This window comes from Pelecanus crispus, chromosome 1, assembly GCF_030463565.1.
Source record: "Pelecanus crispus isolate bPelCri1 chromosome 1, bPelCri1.pri, whole genome shotgun sequence".
Lineage (NCBI taxonomy): Eukaryota > Metazoa > Chordata > Aves > Pelecaniformes > Pelecanidae > Pelecanus > Pelecanus crispus.
Genome location: NC_134643.1, coordinates 219,462,576 through 219,482,455, shown reverse-complemented (window position 1 = coordinate 219,482,455; position 19,880 = coordinate 219,462,576). Strand labels below are relative to the sequence as shown.

At 37.5% G+C, this 19,880-nt stretch overlaps 1 protein-coding gene across 7 annotated transcripts in view; it reads left to right on the top strand.

Moving 5' to 3' along the window:
• Positions 1-19,880, top strand: part of DLG2 (discs large MAGUK scaffold protein 2) — a 677,470-nt gene that overhangs the window by 463,225 nt on the left and 194,365 nt on the right. For all 7 annotated transcript variants that reach the window (XM_075727693.1, XM_075727696.1, XM_075727698.1 and 4 more), the window contains one exon: positions 2,709-2,811. In XM_075727693.1, the coding sequence (XP_075583808.1) occupies positions 2,709-2,811 (103 nt within the window). The remainder of the gene's footprint in view (positions 1-2,708; positions 2,812-19,880) is intronic.

Below are 19,880 nucleotides of genomic sequence, written 5' to 3'. Positions count from 1 at the left end.
AGTCTTCCAGCCTACGCTTCTACTACTTCTATCGTGTAGAAGCTACTTCAGTGGTCCTTAAAATATTTTGCTCCTGTATATACTCTACCAGGCATCTTCCCTCCTGTCTGCTGAGATTCCTCTCCTTGCAAAGAATTCACACAATGTGATGGTAGTTCAGTACTGTGCTGCTTCTTAGGCCCTTCATATGCTGCCCCAAAGGGTCTAAGACACATGCAAAGATCAAGCAGGCATTACCAGCATGGTAATGGCATTCATACTCCCTACTGCAGAATGCACATACGGACAAATTAGTTTAAAAAACGCAGCTGTTTTTCTGTAAGGTAACTTATAACTAATTTCCTCTTTCACATCATTTTTGTGATTATATAATAGGTCTTGTGTGCATGGGGATATGGGTAAAGTAAGATTTGAATAGGTTATATTCTTCTGGTGTTCTAGTTCCACATTTACTTGTTTGCTTCTTCAATCTAAAGATAAGCCAGCATGTAATTTTTGTATAACATAGAAAGATTGCAACAAATCATACTTCTCTGAAGTTCTAGATCTTCTATAGTTTTGAATGATATTAAAATAATATAGACAGTTGAAATTCAGACTAATTTTTTTTAGAAATAGGGAGAGCTGATTTTTGTGAATAAGATGGGGAGAAATATTGAATGATCATCAAATTGAGTAGCTTAAAGTCTTTGAGGGAAGAAAGGATGAGTTGTTTATGAAAAAATGTGGGGTTTGCTTCCTTGTCATAAATTAAAAAAAAAACTAATTGAGGAAAGATGTTTTTCTAGACAGGTTGAACTGGGAAAAAAATTATTCTTATGGAATCATATTTTCAGAAACCTGAAACCTCAGCTAGACAATTATGTTTCTGTGTACAGTCAACAGTTCTACAGCGTAATGCAGTCTTCTGGATAAGAAACTCTGGGATCTCCTGCATTTTTTATATTATTGCTATCACAAATCAATTTTTCAAAGAATAATGGTCTAAATGCTGTTCACATACTAGTAAAGACTAGATTTTTGTCATGCAAATAAGGAAGAATTTTTTTACAATGAGGGTGGTGAAGCACTGGCACAGGTTGCCCAGAGAGGTAGTGGAGGCCCCATCCCTGGAAACATTCCAGGTCAGGTTGGATGGGGCTCTGAGCACCCTGATCTGGTTAAAGCTGTCCCTCTCACTGCAGGGGGTTTGGCCTAGATGACCTTTAAGGGTCCCTTGCGACCCAAACCGTTGTATGATTCAATGATAAATAATACTTTAACATGTTCCCAAAACTTCACATTCTCTAAGGTTTGGTGAAAGACAGCAAGTTAAGATGGGCCAGTTTCTAAATGTGATTAATCAAAAAAAATTTTATTCATAACAGATTCAATAGCTGTTATCTGTAAAGTTCTGTGGAATCAAATTTATTTTTGTAAGGCTTAAAAATTTGTCAAAATTTAAATAAGATAAAATCCATGTTTTCAGTATGTGCTTAGCCATCATATGTTAGTACTTCATAAAAATAAACACAAAAAAAGTTGCTATTGCTGAGTATTTGGCTCTTGTGTTTCGGCCTGTTTGCCTGTGAAATCAATGGCGTTGTTCTCTCTCCTCCCCCCCTTTTTTCCTTTCTTTTTTCTTTTCTTCTCTTGAGCAATCAGAAATACGTTTCTGTCCTGCTGATGTTGTTTACATGACAAAAGTTTTGTGTTCTTCACTGAAACATTATGAAGTGGAAACCTGTAGAAGCAAGGAGGAAAGTCAAATAAATAAATAAATAAATAAATGAATGAATGAATGAATGAATGAATGAATGAATGCAATCTCTCAAACTTCAGTATAACCAGACAGTAACTCCCGCTGAAAAGCAAGATTCAAATTACTGGAGCAGTTAATAATTCTATATATGAATTCTGTCTCTTCCTTGGGATGCTGCTGACAAAACATTTTAACATCACAAATACAAATCAAAAGAGTTCTGAAACTACACACAAATTTCAGGAGTGGGTTCCATGCTTTGTTCTGCTCTGTTCCACTTCCACTGCCTATGCAACAGAAAATGATGACTAAGTCAGAGGAAACCGATGGAAAGATCTATCGGTGTCAAACAGCCAGAGGTGGCAAAGCTGTACCTGGTAGCAACTCCATTGCTGTCATGTGTAAGATACAGGGATATTTCTAGGCAATAGGAGGAGGGGTTGCATGAAAAGAAAATGGTAGATGGGATTTCTCCCCTGGAAGTTTTCCAGCCAGCAGTTTTTGTTGGAGATGCTCCATATATATCTCCAGGATCCCCTTATGCTACAGACTGGGCTTGCAGAGTCTGGCTGAAGGAGCAGTTTCCTTGCCTGCAGTATTCTACAATGACCTTCAAGCACTGCAGAAAATTTATCATTATCTATTAAATGAAATTAATTGGTGAAGAAATTACCAAAAATATAAACTCAGTAGAGCAGGACACCCCAAAAAAACAGTGGTCAGAGAATATGCATGCATAAGCGTACATAAACTATGGTGTGCAACATTAGTGCAGATCCTCGTGGCCAGTCATAGCTAACATCCTCTCAGACTTTTTGATTGTGTACTTTCACTTTTGCATCTGGGCAACCTGGCCTTTACATCCATCAGATATTTAAAAAAAAAAAAAACCAAACCTCTGTCACCTCTGTCTTTCTGTCTAATGTTAAACTACTCAGATCTGTTGTTGTTTGCATTCCTTCTGTAGGTGAACGGTATTGATCTTCGAGGTGCTACCCACGAGCAGGCTGCAGCTGCGCTAAAAGGAGCAGGGCAGACGGTAACAATCATAGCACAATACCAGCCGGAGGGTAAGCAAAATAATAAACTTAAAGACATATGGTAAAAGATAAGTGCTTTAAAGCCACCCATTTAACAGGATGAGGCTGCTGTAGACAGTGCTTTTCCCAGCTATCATCAGAAGTCATCTGGAATGAAAGTTGAAGTGGCAATTCTATCCCAAGGAAATGGCTGTATTTGTGTCACAGACTTTGCTTTTATGCAACTATAAGAACTATCTTTAAATGTGCATATAATAAGACAGTAATCAACAGTTAATCATTTTATTTTCATTATTGCTTATTTTACCTTCTATTCTATTCTCCTTCTGGAGACAGTGCAAAAGATAAGTTAAGTATGAACAGAAATGCCAGGAAGATCTGGAGTTGCTTCAGACAGTCAGATCAGAATTAAACAAAGATAAATGCTTCCTGCCAAAGGCATAGAGCTTCCCATTATTACGTTTGGATGAAAGTGTCCTTGTACCTCCAGGGCAATTAGCCCCAGATAACAAGTATTTATTAGAGAAAATGACAGCTTTCTAAATAAAAGCATCAACAGGAAATTCAGCAAAATATAAGACATTTAGGGTGAGATATATCTCATCCAGCTTTTGGTGTCTAATATTTAGCCTTCTGGAGCTTAAGCTAGTTTCAATGGGAAGAAGTAGGCATTGATTGATTTTATGAGTCCAGAACGCTCTGGACTCCAAAATTCTAGATCTTCTATTGTGTTGAATGTCCCAGAGGACAGAACTCCTTCTCGTTGTCCATGAGCTACATTTTTTCCTGATACAACTATCTGAGGCTCTCAATTCATGAAAGGAATATTACTTTCTGTTAGGAACTAAAGATGGTTTTCCTCTGCAGTAGCTGTTACTTTGAAACTCTTTCCAGGCAAATTCAGCAACTCCAGGTGGCTGGGAAGACTTGCTGGCACTGTTTTATCAGTGTTCAGTAAACTGCTCAAGCTCAATTCACAAGTCCTGCTATGACCTGTCAACACAAGTTGTTGATTCCGCCTGATTGTGCCCATCTTAGGACAGGTGTAGGTCAGGTGAAACAGAACAGCTCTAATAACAGGTTCAGCTGGTCACCTTTTCCAGAGACACCGGGGAGATGAATTAGTACTGCCAGAGTTTATCCAGCATGATACCTGCTTTTGTTTCTCTGGATCCTGATGATAGCACGCAAAGAGAAAAACAGCTGGCATCTTAGTCAAACTTACAATTGTGGTTCAGATCTGGTATCATGCATCCATTTATTGGTTTGTCTGCACTTGAGTCACCAAGCAGAATGAATCAGGCCATACTGAGAAATGGGCAGATGAGAGCAAATGAAATCTCAAGTGTCTATTTTTAGTTAAATAAATGGAACATGTTAATATAAAAATGCATAAGAAATAATCAGTTATTTCAAAGAAAAAGTATTGAAAAGCAATTCCATCACACATAGCTATGCACACTGGATTCGAAATAAACCCATGCTCTCATTAGTTCCGGCAGTCTTGTTTGCTGTCTGGCAATTTTATACTACAGATATCACCATGATGTCTAGGTACTTGTAGCAATCACTGGCATTTCAGAGTTGTTCTATGCCATTGTTAATACACAGAAAAAGACATCACTTGACAGATTTTTCCTATTATATTTGAATTTTTAGTTAGTTGACATACTTTCCTCCTATATTTTACCAGCTCTGTAATATGTCACATTCAGTTTTGGTGAGCATACAATTCAAACGATGCTGATAAAATCCATCAAGTACTATACTGCATATTTAGTCTACTTTTCCAAGAACGCTGTTCCATTCACCAAAACCCCTGTTGAGGGCAGACTAGACCCGGCTGTGTGACTTGTTGTCAGTGAAGCACAGCCAGCTTTCTGTCTCACCCAAATCATTCAAAACACACTGAAGAGAATGGAGTTTGTGAAGAACAGGGCCTGGAAGTTAGCCTTTTTATAGAAAAAGACTGAATTTTTTAAGGTAGTGACAGCATTCAGTAGTTGTCCAGCATGTGTTGTCTTACGGCTGAAGTGTTTCATTTTCATCTGAGATGCTGGTTAATGCAAATTGTATAAACATAGATACGAAATGAAGCATTTCTTTCTTTAAAATTTCCCTAACAGCAAAGAAAGATGAAACAGGTTTAAAACATTTTTTTACATAACCTTCCAGAGAATTACTTAAGGATTTACAGGTCACACAGAAAGACAAACACACTCTATATCAGCATAAATATTTATTTTATTCTGAAGATCCTACACAACACTTTTTGTCCTTTCTGTGTAATTCATAGCTGATTTCTTATTTACCATACTTATCATGATGCACACATTGGAACATAGTCATAAAATACAGTCTTAAAACTGCACAGCTGTGCTTTCTCCAGGGCCTCCTCACTTTAAAATGCTTCCAAAACTACTAAAGAACATAAGCAAAGTCAGCTTGTAGCTTGATTTTTCCATTTTCATACTGGAAGCTCTGAGTTATTACTACAATTTCAGGGTTTTTGGGAGATCCAAGACTAGCCACTGCAAATGTTAACCAATACCTTTTTTAATCTTGTCCAGCTTATTAAGCCTTTAGATGTTGTTGCAAAAATTCAATGAAACCTTTAGCTATTGATATTTCAGGTATTAAGTGATGATGATATGAGTACCAGTCAATACCATAAGCCAGCTGATGATTAGCAATTAAAATTGTTAGTAGAAAAACTTATGTTCCAATAATGTAGTTTTTATGCAGTAGAGAAAAACTTACAACACACTTGTCTTGGCAATAATAGTATCTCCAAAAACAAATAATATACTTTGCTGTGGGAAGAAAATGAGGTGACTTCCATAGAAACAGCTTTCAAAGTTGAAATTTCTCTTTCCTTGTTTCAAACAGTCCAAAGTTCATCTGAACCTCATCTGAACTCCTCTCATATTTATGTGTATCAACTTGGCAGCAAATCTCATGAGAATGGCAACTCCTGCAACAATATCTAGTGCTTGCCATCAACTTGAATAGCTTTTTCTCTTGATATTATGGCACGTTGTTTCCTCATCCTGTCTGGAATAAACAAATGCAGAGACTAGCTCAGATAAAATAGAATAGCATCACAAAATTTTTTGGATGCTGTCAGACTTGTGGTTGGTGATGGTGCTTATCTGAACCACACTGCCTGTCCCTCAGGTGAAAGTGGTCTTGGAAATAGCAGAAAATTCTGTAAAAGAGCACAGATACAGTGAACAAAGGGAGAATGGAAGATGCAAGCAGGGATTTCATGAGAAGGAGCTGAATGGAAATACAAGGGGTAGTACGAAGAATGGAGGACAGCTCCTCAGCTCTTCTGCCTTTCAATCCCTGTTTTCCTCACGTACACTCACCATCTTTATTTCCCTCATCTCTCTGAGAAATAGAAGAGAAAAATAGAGGTGTGAAAGGCCAAACAGAAATGCAAAAGGAGAGGAAAACAAATCACAGAGATTAAAAAATCAGAGCTCAACAGTGAGAGTATATGTTTATAGCTTTAGGAACAGCAGCCACACCTCTGGGCTTTTTGAGTAATTCCTCGCTTTTATTTTAAAAACTGAAAATAACCTGTGTACTGTATCTTATATACACATGTGTAAATAGAGGTCAAGTAATGTTAAGCATCATGATCTCTAACAACCATTGTGGGTGTAGTTCATACGGAGGTTTATGCATGGATTCCAAGTACACTAGCCATCCTGCAGGCTTCAGAAAGATGACTTTTTGTATTCGTGTGCTGCTCACATCTTCTACACACGGGTGAAATGAAATTAAAGAGAATCTAAGGACCAAAACCTACTTAGAACAAAATTAGAAGAGGAACCGATCACTTATATTTAGCTTTGCTCTCCAATTTTTAATATTCTTGGAAGCATTTTAACTCTCCTCCCAGCTTAGCAACTCCCAGATCTCTTTTAAAACATTGTACAAATATGGGCGTAGTGAGTAGGCCCTTCTCTTCTATGAAATAAAAATCTGAGCCGGGAAAATAATCGTAGGGTGTCCTTATTAAACAATTAATTAGAAATTAAAATGGGAATATATACCACATAGGGAAACAGTTTTTACACTTTCAGGTTTTTATGCAGGACATATTTTGATTTTAATGCAACAGTTGTAAATTAGAGCCCGGTATGAAAGGAGTTAAGAAAAAAACATTTTGTCAGTGAAACTGAAATACATTTTCAAAGGAAGGTGAACTTTAGTGACAATTTGTCCTGAAAGACACAGCTTGGGAGTGGCGATAGAGAGAATACGGGACTCCTAATGAAACTGCTAAAAAGCTTTATTGCACATTTTAGTCTCAAACGCTCATGTTCCTTCCCCCTGCAGCAGTGTGAAAGGGTAGAACTTAGCCCTAAGATTTTTGCAAAATATTCGGTGTCAGTGGTCTGCGAGCTGCGTTGTGCTGCATTGCAGTGGCTCTGCAGCTATTCCCTCACAACAGTCCCTGGAAAACTGTTAAACCACTCAGAAGTTTCACGTGCTTTAAATCTTTCAAGCGAGCCAATTAACTTGGTTTCTTAACAGCTTGCATATAGGGAAAGCATTCATTGATTACAGTTTGATTAGACCAGCTGACAATGAAGAGGTTAAAAAGTTGTTACAGCAAGAGAATTTTTGCTTTATCACCTTTTGAATTAGCTGTTAGCTGCTTGCTCAGTGACTGTACTCTGCGCCTGCTGAGTGGTGAGGAACTGAGTTTTAGTTAGAGTATCGCACAGAGAGATACTACGATAGGCAGTGTCTTTCTTTGCAGACATTAGCTAAGGAAATTATCGGAGAGCTGCACCTACAGTTATAAGCATCTCATGGCAGCTATGGTAGTAAATTCACTTTTTAGTTCTTTTGTTCCTGAATCTGGGAGGCTCACACGGCGTGTTGTAACAGATCTAACTTTCATAAGCAACATCAGCTTTTATGAAAGCATACTCCTTGTCTTACACATTTGTCTGACCTACTAATGCATGAGATCTGCTCTTTTTAAAATAGAGTAAAAATCCAGGGATTGCTTTCACAGGTCTCTCCCTGAACAGCTGTGCTCTTTTCCCCATTTCATTCCCTGTTCCTGCCTCAGAATACAAACACTTGTCTCCTGTTTTAGTACAACCATCACATATATTCCCAATTCAGATGTTTAACCTTTCCAGATGCTGTGGGAATAAGGTAGATACAAAATATACAGGAAGAATAAATAATTGTATTTAGTCATCTTTGTCTAGGTCACTTCTATACTTTGAAATGTGAATACTCATGTTAAAGGCTGCTTTTCCCAGCTGTTGAAAATCAATGTAGCTTAATTAGTTGGATAAAGTTGCATTACAGCAGTTGGCTTTCATCTGGAAGCCACTGTATCCAATTGCCAAAGAATGCAAGATATTAAGCTTATATTTCATGCCTGTGTATTAAAGAATATAACAGAATCTTGGAATGACCAAGCTGGATCTGAGCAGAGGCCCATTTGCTGAGGATCCTGTTTCCAACAGTGGCCAACAGCTTAGGGAGAGAAGAAAGAACAGGACAAGCACATAGTGATGCTTGCACTGAATACTGTCCTACTGACCACAAGGGATTGAAAAATCCTCCTCTTGTCCTCAGCTGGAAAATATCACTACTGTAAAGATTAATAAATGCAAAAAACAGTTTAGAGGTATGTTTCATATATTGTCCTGCTGAAATTCAGTAAGTGAATTTTGTTGAGAAGTTTGGTATATTTTTTTAAGTTAGGAAAATTGAGAAGGAAGGACTAATATAAACGAGAAAGCTTGACATTATGGTAGCATTTTTTTTTCTTTGCATCAGAACTTTCTTCTTTACTTAACACCACCAGAGAAGACACGGTGTTCCAAAACCAGAGAAATTTTTATTTCAGATCCTAATTTATTAATAGTTGATAATGCACCAAAGTTCTCCTATGTAGGAGACAAGGACTGCAGTCTCATTCAAATAGCAATATCAAAGGCTGCGTTTTTTCTTTTCTTTTTTTTTACCCCTCTTTTTACGGTGGCATCTCCAACTCCACTGTTTCCTTATTTACTGATAAAAGTTTTTTTTCTAAGTTACAAAACAGTAAATGGTTTTCTCTAGCTGATGAAGTCAGGCCTATGTCTCCCTTGCTTGCCCATGAAGTGCCCACTGAAGAAAGGTTAGCCAGACTGTAGATGATGCTGTCAAAACTAGTTCTCCTTCTTCTAATAATTTTAACACATTTTGCTTCAACAGAAGTGCAGAAGTTCACTAAGCAACAAATTGCTTCTTTGTTGCAGAGATTTCTGTATAAATTAAGATGTTTAACAGTACTATGTGGCTGCAATACAAAACTTCATGTAACGTACCAAATCATACAACATGATATTTGTGTGCTCAAAACTAAACCTCTGGCACTTAAACTAATCCTTGAGTGCTCCAGGTTATGTCAGCAGTTAATGTACGTGGTTAGATGTTGAGTTTGGTATTTGCTGGTTTGGTATTTTCTTTTGATCTGGTAAATATGACTTTGGTACCCTTAGGACAGCAGTTGCCAAGATAGTACCCCACTTGTCTGGCCATGTAATGTCCCTACCTGAGGTATAGCTTTGGTGCCTCTAGTTGCTGCATACTATTTAGAATATACTGCTTTTATTTTTACGCTGTTGGAGCAAAGTCTTCAACTTTGTAATTTCATTGCAAGCTTCACACTACCTTTACAAGAAGTAAAACCAACCCCAACCCATGTTTAAAACAAAAAGGACAGCTTAAAAATCTCCTGATCCACTTTCAAACTATTTTCTCTTATCACAGTATTTCCTTTCTGTTTGCCTGAGCTGTCCTCACCACGGCTTCCACTCTACTGCACATTAACTCTAGTCCCTAAGTGGCTCTGCCTGCGTACATGTGCATTGCCCCAGCACAGACAGATATTTCTGGGGCTCTTCAGATGCCACAGCTGAAGAAGCACCAGGGATTACAAATGTTCTTTTAAAGTCAAACCTTTGTAGGATTCTCCTAAGACACAAAAGGTTATATTTTAATTCCTCTGTTAAATTTAAAGATCACATTCCCAGTAGAGTTACACAGTGTAACTTGTCCAACATTGAATATTTTATAAAAAGCAGAATTCTAATTTGTTTTGCTTTGTATAAAATAGCCAGCACTCACTATGCATGAAACAAGTTATGGCTTTGCTATATTTTCTTAATGTTTTTGTGCGGATTCATTTGTGTTTAATGTAGCCACCCCAGTCTGCTAGATTGTATTTGCTGTTTCCTTACAGACTCCCGAGCTTTCTCAATTCCCATTTTCATAAATGTTTCAGTTTAAGTACTTATTTTGTAATACAGTCATATTTAGGTCTTGTTTCTATCAACAGGCTTTAAATTTCCTTAAATAGTACATTCTTCCATAAAGTTGTCAATGTCAACTGTAGGAGAATGTGCAGGGGAAATACGATTTCCTTTTAAAACCTGTGTTTTGTTGTTTTCATTTTAAATGTGATAACATGAAGTTATGTGGGGTTTTTTGTGTAATTCTTTCTTTGAGCTTCAGTTATAGTGCAGGTCCTGTTTAGGTTTTCTGTTGTTCGTATACAGCCTTGTCTGCTTAATTATATATACACAGAAAAAAGTGTATCTGTTAAATCCTCATGCTGGAGATTCCTAATTGCTTTTCTGTGGTAATTTATTAATTAAAGTTTAGTAATTTCCTCTTTTTACTGTTTTGTTAAGGTAATCATTAGTAAGTCTCATTGGGAATACAAATAAAGTATTGATTTTCTTTTTGCAGCAGCTATTATGTTTGCAGCTGCTAATTTAACTGTTAAGTACAAATCCTTCCCACTTTTTCCCCCTGTTTTAGAGTTCACTAAACTGAAATCCATTTCACCTGTGGTTTTTCCTTACATGACAGCTTCTTCGGAAAACAAGACCTAACAATGGGGAAGATATGTATGGATTTGTGTACTGGCCTTTTAGTAGTTTCTCAGCAGTAATAGGAATAACAATTTTATAACTGCAGTGATACTACAGGAATAGTTTCTCTTTTTAATTAATACCCTGGTTTTATATCTCTGGCAATAGAGGAACATTCACAACCATGTATTTCAGTCTCACCATAGTGGAAGGAACAGGGAGCTGCAGTTGGGAGTATGCTTCTGAGTTAGCAGAGGGGAGCCCAGGGATAATTTTCTTTAGAACTAGATTGAGGGAAAATCTTGAAATCCGTTCTGAACCCATTTCAGTGTTTCTTTCTTCTCTCACTCTATTTTTTTCAATTTCTAATTGTGCTCTTCATCTGAAAAAAAATGTAGTCCATGCTAAAGACATTTTATATTTACTTTCTTTTTTACTTTTTAAGCAATAGATTACCAACACTTTTGCTATTTTAATTCTTTCATAGTGACATCATTTCATACATCATATGACTTCAGAAGCTTCTATTCGCTTCCAGCTATTCACTTTAAAAGGTGTTCTCTTTTCTTTCTTATTGATATAGATATATATAGATATAGTTTGGTTCTTTGTTGTGTTGCTTTTCAGTTCCATTCAGTATCACTTTTTTCCTTCTTTATGTACAGTTAGTGCAAGTCTGTCCTATTTAATTGCTACTGCTTTTCCTATTCTTCATGACTACACAACTTCAAGTTTAGAGGCTATTATAGTAACTTCTTGTAACTGGTCCTGGGTGATTGGGCTATTCAAAATACTGAAGACCTCACAAAAATATTTTTTATCCAAACAGTTTAACACATTTTATTTTAATAGAGTTCAGAAGCTCACTAGAAACCTGGCTTTCTCTGCCTTCAGGTGAATTACTTCATGTAGAGACTTGACTGAAAATACAGAACAGTCCATAAACTGGATGAAATTTCACAATACAGTCAATATTACTGATGCTCATGTGCTTAAACTAATACTCAAATACAGGTTCTGTACAACCCCTGTGTGTTCAGCTTATGTCCCCAGAGAATATGAATGCTAAAAATTTAAGCTTTCTCTGCAGTAATTTGTGTTAAAATGCTGAGCAAGCAAAATGTTTTGGTTTGAAATTAAAAGTATGTTCTCCTGGGGTTCAAGTTCAAGGAACTGCTCTTGAGTCTAGCAAAAAGCAAAAAAAAAGAAAGAAGTGTGGCTTTCAAATCTGTCCTGTAAGTTCAGGGTGCTTTTGCTTCAGGGTTTGGTTAGAAAGCGACAAATTGTAGAAAGAATTTTTGGTGTAATTTTCTTCGCTTCCAAAACATCAGCAAGAGCAAAAGAGCAACTATAGGAGAGAATTGAGATCCATCATATGAAAGGATGAAGGTTTCCCAAAGGATGTGGGGACTACAGCCTACTTCTGGAGATCTCTCATGCTGAGGAAAGACAGCAAGTCTGAGACAAAGTGACAGCTGTTACAGTAGCGTTGCTAAATATCACAGGAGATGACGGCATACCAGGGATTTTCTTGGCCCAGTGCTGCGGCTGCTGTCATCACAAAATTCACAGTGAGGTCAATGCGAGTGTTAGGAACAGTCTTTCATAATTCATATGTTTAAAGTTTATAGTTCTTGACACATACAGGGATTTTCTTTTAATTATATTGCAGAGCTAGGCAAATACAAACCAAAAAGTAATTTTTTTTTAAATTAAATGGGGCCATTGGCTAAGCTGGTTGCCCAAGGTCTGTCAGTGGAGAGATGTAAGCCTCTCTGAGTTCATTCAGCCTTTTGGATGAGAAGAGTCTCTTCCCACTGGTTATAGAGGGAACTTCCATGACTAACTTAGGCTGGATGGGCAAAATTAAGGCCAGATGAATTAACCTCTTCTGGTGTCCCTGGGAAGTAGCTACTAGTAAAAGGCTACTCAGACAGATGAAATTGCTTTCCCCAGCTCACCAGGTGAATGGCTATTGAAGCCAGAAATAAATTCTTTGAGTTCTATGCTTTTGTTTTGGTCACTAGACAACACTCCCTCAGGAATAATTCTTGAGGCAAGTTAGTACAATCATTATTTTGACTAAGGGGGGAAAAAATGGGAGAAATTACAGACAACTTAAAGTTGTGATTCCAGTAGAAAAATAACAAAATTAAGAGTTTCAAGGCAAGATAGGAGATTTAAAGATAATTATTTACTTGTAATTTGAATTTTAGGTAAATTGATTGGTTGCTTTCAATTTACTGCCTATGGTGATAATGATGGTGGAGCGTGAGAAATAAAAAGCAAAACATGCACTATTTAAATAGAGAGAGACAAAGAGGTAAAGGGAAGATCTACTCTCAGCTGTTCCTGAGCACTGCGCTTGCATGCACAGCTTTTTAAAGGTTTTCACTTATAATAGTAAATAGTTACCCAGCTCTGTGTGACTTCCTAAGTCTAATCTCTGCTTGCTGAGAGTGGCAACATAAGGGATATTTAATGAAAGTATAAATACTGATTTGGGGTGCACTTAATGGATAAGTGATCATGTCATTATTAGGAAAAACAGAAATGCTGTTGAATAGACTTTTATGCACACACACACAGCCATTGGAAACAGGAATTTGGGATCCACAGGGACAAATTTTAAGAGCTGCATGGCATGCTTGCACTAGATTTCTTCACAGTTGTCATTTGCCACACATTCCTAGATTGTAAGTGCGCCTGAAGGCTAAGTAAGAAGCTATAGAGTATCAGATCGCACACTAAATTGTGCCCGAGATAAAACTGTTTTTCAGCATGTCAGTTCAAAGCCTCTGAAAATCTTTACAACCTGAGCTACTTGTGTAAAAACTTCCCCTTTTTCTATGATCTTGATCTACATCATTCTTTCTTACATGACTTTCTTTTTCATGGCTGTTAACCTGGCATTTGACAAGAGAAATAAGAATCAGATTTAGACTTCATTGTCAATCTCAATACTTAACTACAGAATCATTGAAAATACTTAATTAACTGCAGAATCATTAAAAGAATGTCATATGTCATGACAGCTTCAAAGAAACACCCTCTGCTTACTATTAATTTTGAGTAAGAAAACGTTTTACATGACAGATGAATGCACTGAAGGTACATAGGATCTTTGATTTTAGCCTCTCACCTTTATGGTTTACCATATAGTGGCTACACTAAAGACTTAAGTGAAAGCTGAAGTAAATGGAATATTTTTTTAAAGTAAATATTAACCATATTTAGTGTGAAGAAGCCTTTAAAGATATTATATCATTTATCTATACAGTAAAAGTTCCTATTTACTTTACCCGGAGAATCTATCTTCTTTTAGAAGCTCTAGTATCTATTGAACACAAGTATTTTTTTCCGCTGGTTTCAGGGTTGAAGGTGGTTTCAAAGATACTATAGTTAGTATTTTCTAAGACAGGTGCTTAAAGTTAAGCTCCAAAATAGAAATATCCTGATCTGCTGCACTGCTGAATTATGTGAATGATCACTTCTCTTAAAGTTCAGTTTAATCATATTTTGTAGCTTAAACATGTACTTACAAGCCTGGTATTAGCCACCTGTTCTGGAAAGATTATTAGACATCTTGAAGTACTTCCTAGTGACTTTCTAATTTCCTTTGCAGTTTGCAAGGGAAACATGGGAGACTAACCCAAGCAATAATTACTATTTTTAGCACTTAACTTATTAAGTATTTGCTTTTAAACGGTTTACACATAATAGCTCAGAATTCTGCAGAAAATTCAGGTTTTACAAACTTTGAACAGCATTTGTAAATGTTGAGTTTGATTGTTGCTTCAGTGCTGTTTGGTGGCTAAATACACAAAGAAATATGTAATGTGTTAAGAGTCAGTAAGGTTATTTTAGCTTCAGTTTAATGTATATGCCTCATAGACAAGAATTTTTCTTTTTCTTGGAGAGACTCAGAGTAGGAGTTTTTGTTGTTGTTTTTTGTTTGAATTTTTTTCCTCCAGTAAACGTGGATCCTTATGTTTGTCTACACTGGGCGCCCCAAACTGATGTTGTCAAACTCTTCAGCTGCTTTTGCAAATCTTGCTACTCAGCATTTCAGGATAACTTTATGTGGTGATAAACTGCACAATACAGATCAGGGCAGGTCTTGCCTTGTGGATAGTGGGGTCCACCCCCGCCAGAACTTTATAAATTTGCTAAAATCTTTCTTTGTTGTTTTGTGTTAATAGTGGCATGTACCGTTTCCATTTATATGTATATAGCACTTAAGCACATTACCGAGTCGTCATGCATTTGCAGTGCCATGCCTGAGTCTTCCTTCCCTCTCGTGTCAAGTGTGGACAAGACATGTGGGAGCATGCAGACTGCATGACTGAGACTGATTGCAAAGAAGTGATTTATTTAGTTTGCTTTTGCGCCAGTCTGGGCACTGACACAAAGACTATATGAAAATGGGCCTGCAAAGTAGCCATCAGTGGGGATTTTCCTGGCTGTCCCCAGACTTGCAGAGATAGACACGTGGCAATGCGGACTGAGTGCAAAAGAGCGACCGAAGAGAGAGCTGCAAGAGACTGATACTCCGACTTTTCAATGTTTTCATTTGTGAAGTGAGCGCTGAGAATCTGGTGTGTAGCTGGGTGCTCCAGTGGTGGCTGTAAGGTTTTGCGTGTGTGTGTGCGCACATAATACTTTCCAATGTTGTTCTTTTAAACCTCCAGTGTGTTACACTTGTGTATGTGTGTGTTTGTGCAAAATTTTGTGTGGAGATCCCCACCATCTAAACCATTTGAGCAGCCTCTGATATAAATTATATCAGCTAGGTCTGAATAAGGGTGATCTGCCTACACGGCTTGGAGGGTAACACACATATAGTGTAGCTTGTGTCCCAAGAGTAATATAGCTGCATTACTTTTCCCTGCAATTATGTGCCCGGCATCTCTGCTAGATGCTCTGAAATTTGCCTCTATCTTAGAATTTCAGCCCCTTTATAAAGGAGGACCACTTAGCCTAAGGTAAGTATCTTCTTTATGATGGGTTGCTAGTAATCATTCCCAGCTGTTTGTAAGCCTGTCTCAGTAATTACTACCAGAAGAGACTTCACATTCTTATAATTTTTGGGTTGGATTCAGCAAAAATGTAAAATTATGCAGTCTGTGGTTACAAAAATTCAAAAGCAAAGTGTAACAAACAGGTGATGGTGTTGGAAAAGAGAACACTGGAGTTCTGACAGTCAGTGCGTACTGACTCTCTCCTTGACTTTGCATAACTCTCTTCTGATTATTTTGTTAACCAGCACAGCCACCCTTAAGGATCAGAACAGTGTATTAAGGATTAGCCAATAACTGTGTTTTGAAAATATAGAGAGCAATATAAACAAAATAGCAAAATAATGGTAATTATTGTACAGAAACTGTAAGTTTCAATGTTAGGAGTCAACCTGCATTGGAATAAAGAATTCATAAATTAATGTCCTTACCCACAAACTTTATACATTTAGCATTGTCATATAATAACCCAAATAGAGAAGTATCTGCAGCATGGTGGAAATAACTGCTGCAAAGGAAACTGCTGAGTATCTTGAGCACAGCAACTGCCTTATTCTGTCTTGTTTGCACATTCCCCATAAATATTTTATTTCAATTAAAATAGATAAAATTGCATCAATTATGTCTTACAAGTGACTATATGAAATGAGTTTAAAGTACTGGGAATGAAGCAAAGTGACTGCATCGTTGGTTCTGGCCTAAAGGAACTGTGGTCCAGCGTGTGGATAGGGGCAGGCCTGGCCGGAGCCTGGGCTTCGCCTCCACGCTGTTTTCAAAGCAATTAGAAGTGCAGTCATCTGTTTTCTGTTTAAGTCCTTTTATAATGTAAATTTATGGAGTTTCACTAAATGGACTTTTTCACAAATCCAGCTGGTTTCCATGGAAATTTTCATCTGCCAAATGAAACACCTCACTTCAAAATTGCAGGAATTCAGAAAAAGTCCAAATTATTTCCATTTGCAAGTGCTTTGGTGGTATCTTATTATTTATAGATCTTTGGGTACCTCATCTCCACACTTTCTGCTCCTCAGATTGTGGTCACTTCTCCCAGGATAGCCCCTAGACAGGAGCTCATAAGATGCCTCTTTTCTTGGCCTTGAGAGTAGAGTCGAAATGTAGGAGTGCAACAGAACTATTTTCCAAATAAGAATATTTTTGGTTGAAGGCCAAAAATATAAACATTTTAGGAGGAATAAGGGAGAGAAACAAGTTCTGATAAACTTGCTCTTCTGAAAAAGGGGTACAGATTACTACAACCATGAAACAAGTTGTGTTTATGCTATTCAAGTTGCATTTCATTTCCTGACATGCTCCTGTTGGAGATCTTCCTGTGATGTTAAAAATAAGTCCATAAGTGACTAGAGAGGCATGGGAAAATCTGAGGGAGCTTGACTACAAGGTTAAACAAAAGTGCCATGTATAGATAAATAATTGATATATTTATTCATATGTACATATACTCCCTTCCATGTAAACAAGAGGAAATAAAGGTAGTGGCTTTGTTGACGGTACTAAGTCCTTCTCAGAGTGAAAACTGCTGGTTGTGCCTTTCTGCACGGAAAGTCGTATAACATTCACAGCACTGGGATGTTATGCTAGAAGCCCAGATTCAGATGACTTAAAGCCAATGTGCCTGTCAATGTGCCTACCAATATGCCAAATATTATTATTATGTTTAATATTACCTCTTGGAAGAGGCCAAGACACACAAAAGGAAAGGCTAGGCACAGGGAAGCTTTAGGCTGTCCAAATCTGTGTCCAAAAGCAGTAACAGAATGGTTGATATTTCTCTTCTGTGTGAATAAAGGCCCAGACATGATACTATTGCTGTCTGTTAAGATGGGTCTTATGGTAAGAGATTAATAAAAAACATCTACTAGAAAAGTCAATGTTAACCACTAGTATAATTACTCTGGCTCTTATAATAGAGTTTTAACTTTTGTGAAAAAATTAAAGATGACCATTGCATTGTCACTTAGGGAGATTTCCTGTCACAGTCTACCAGGAATCCCTGGTCTTCTACTTAGGAAAGCTTTTGCCTTTGAAATCTCTCAATATGTTTTTGCCTTAACCAACAGTGACTGAAAAATAGCACATTTCTCAGCTCCTCTTACCACATCCAAGGGAGAGCATATTGTCTCCTTTATCATTTCTAGATCTGGAAAACAGTGAGGTGATACTGAGACCTTAGCAGCAGCCATTGAGTGACAAGTGGTTCATAAAGTTGTCCTGGTACTTTTTTTTTTTTTTTAAAAAACATTAATTCTAACGCAAGTGAAAACAATGACTGCTGATTGCTGTTTACGCTTATACTGCATTCTCTCCGAAGCCTTTTTACATTGTTTCTAAGTTTGAAAACTCAATCATATTTAAATTGCTTGCATCAGTATAGTAAATAAAATGGCAATTACTGAGCAATCTGCTTTCTAACACATTAAGTGATTTATGGCTGCAGTAGGCAATGTATTAAAGTTCCGTCTGTGAAATTAAATATGTAATGGCTGGAAAACCAAATATGAGCTCAAAGAAAGCTATAAAACTCCCAAATAATTAATGGATAGCACCAAGAAAGTGGTGGATAGTGTTAAAAAAATAAAAAGGTAGGTAAATTTATTCAGAAAGAAAATAGGATTTAGATTGTTTAATAGTCTAGATTTCAAACTCTGCATAGGAAAGAATGCAGTGTTCAATTTTCTGTACCTATTTCCAGGGAAAATAATAGCATAACCACTTGTAAAGTTAGACCTAGCTAAACACTAACATGAATAACAAATTTTACACTGGGCCATGTAAACGAGGTGGGGTTAAAGCATAGAAAAAGCAGGCAGTAGGCTGGGGCTGCAGAATGACAGGGTTGCAAAATAACCCCTCTGCCTGTTTTGCCTGTGCCAGAGCCTTGGAAAGCCATGCAGGCAGCTGCCTCCAGCTTTGCAGGAGGGATCAGGATGTCCCTTGCCTCGCTGGTTGGAGGGGCAAGCCTGGCTCTCTGAGGCTCCCCCTTTCCTCTCTATCCCAGCTCTGCCCCCTTCTCTCTGTCCCCCTCCTTTTCATTGCAGAAGTGGCCCAGCCTTTCGTTCCTGGGGCAGATAAGGTCACTTTTTCCTGTACTTCAAAGGAGTCTTGAACTGGCTTTGTGTGTAAGACCCTGGTCCCCAACCTTGTGATGTGATTATCAGAGAGAAGAGTTCTGTGAGGTTTTTTTTTCCAAGCCCGAAGAAGTACTTTCTCATATTTTCCTTGTTTCCCCACAGATTTTCACTCTCAGTTCATGGTCTGTTGTGGCAATGCCAGCAGAAGAGGGCTTCTTGACCTCGTGGTTAAAGCATAAGATTGACAACCAGGCATCGTGGGTTCTTCTTAACTCTACCACTTACATTTGCATTGCTTATCAAGGTTTTTTGGGTTTTTTTTTTTTTTTTTCCTTTTTCCTCTAGGTTCTTCTACTGTTACGGTATTGTGGACCACTTTGGTCCTTTATATGGTGTTGTTTGTAAAATGAGGTGTGACGTAGCAAGGAGTAATGGAGCATGATAATAAGAACGTTGTGAAATTTCATGAGAGCCCTGTTCAGCACTTCCCATTCACCAAAGCATCCCTGCTGAATTCACTGGGTCTTGAAGCCAGGGGGAGTTTTAGTGAGTAATGTGCAAAAACAGGCTCTTTGACTATGGCTTAATCCTGAGATTTGTTTTGTGACTTGAGTAGAAGCTGTGCATGTCCAACAATTGTCATATCAGTCCATTTTCATTTGTAAAGTACTTTGAGATCTGCTGGAGAATCAGGCTATTATTCAAGCTTTAGTATGCACTACCATGAGTGAGCTGATTTTGTGTTTGGGCATAAGTAATGGTTGTGAGCACCATGGTTAGCAATGTATTTTTGGGACAGGAATCCTGCATTAAGTATAAGAATAATTCATTATTTTAAGGGTTTTAATTATGTTCATGCATTCAGTTATTTGTGTGCAATTTTCAAAAATCCCTCTATGACTTCAGGAAGATATAGGACCCCTAAGTCTTTTTATTTGATGTGACTTGGGGTCCTAAGTCCCTTAGCTTACACAATAGTATAGTCCATGTGTTTTCCAGGCAAAAATGAACAAAGTCTGGAAACACAACTAACGGTTCTATAGTGAGTTGAGTTTTAATGCCAAAAGCTGGGATTTCACTTCATTGGT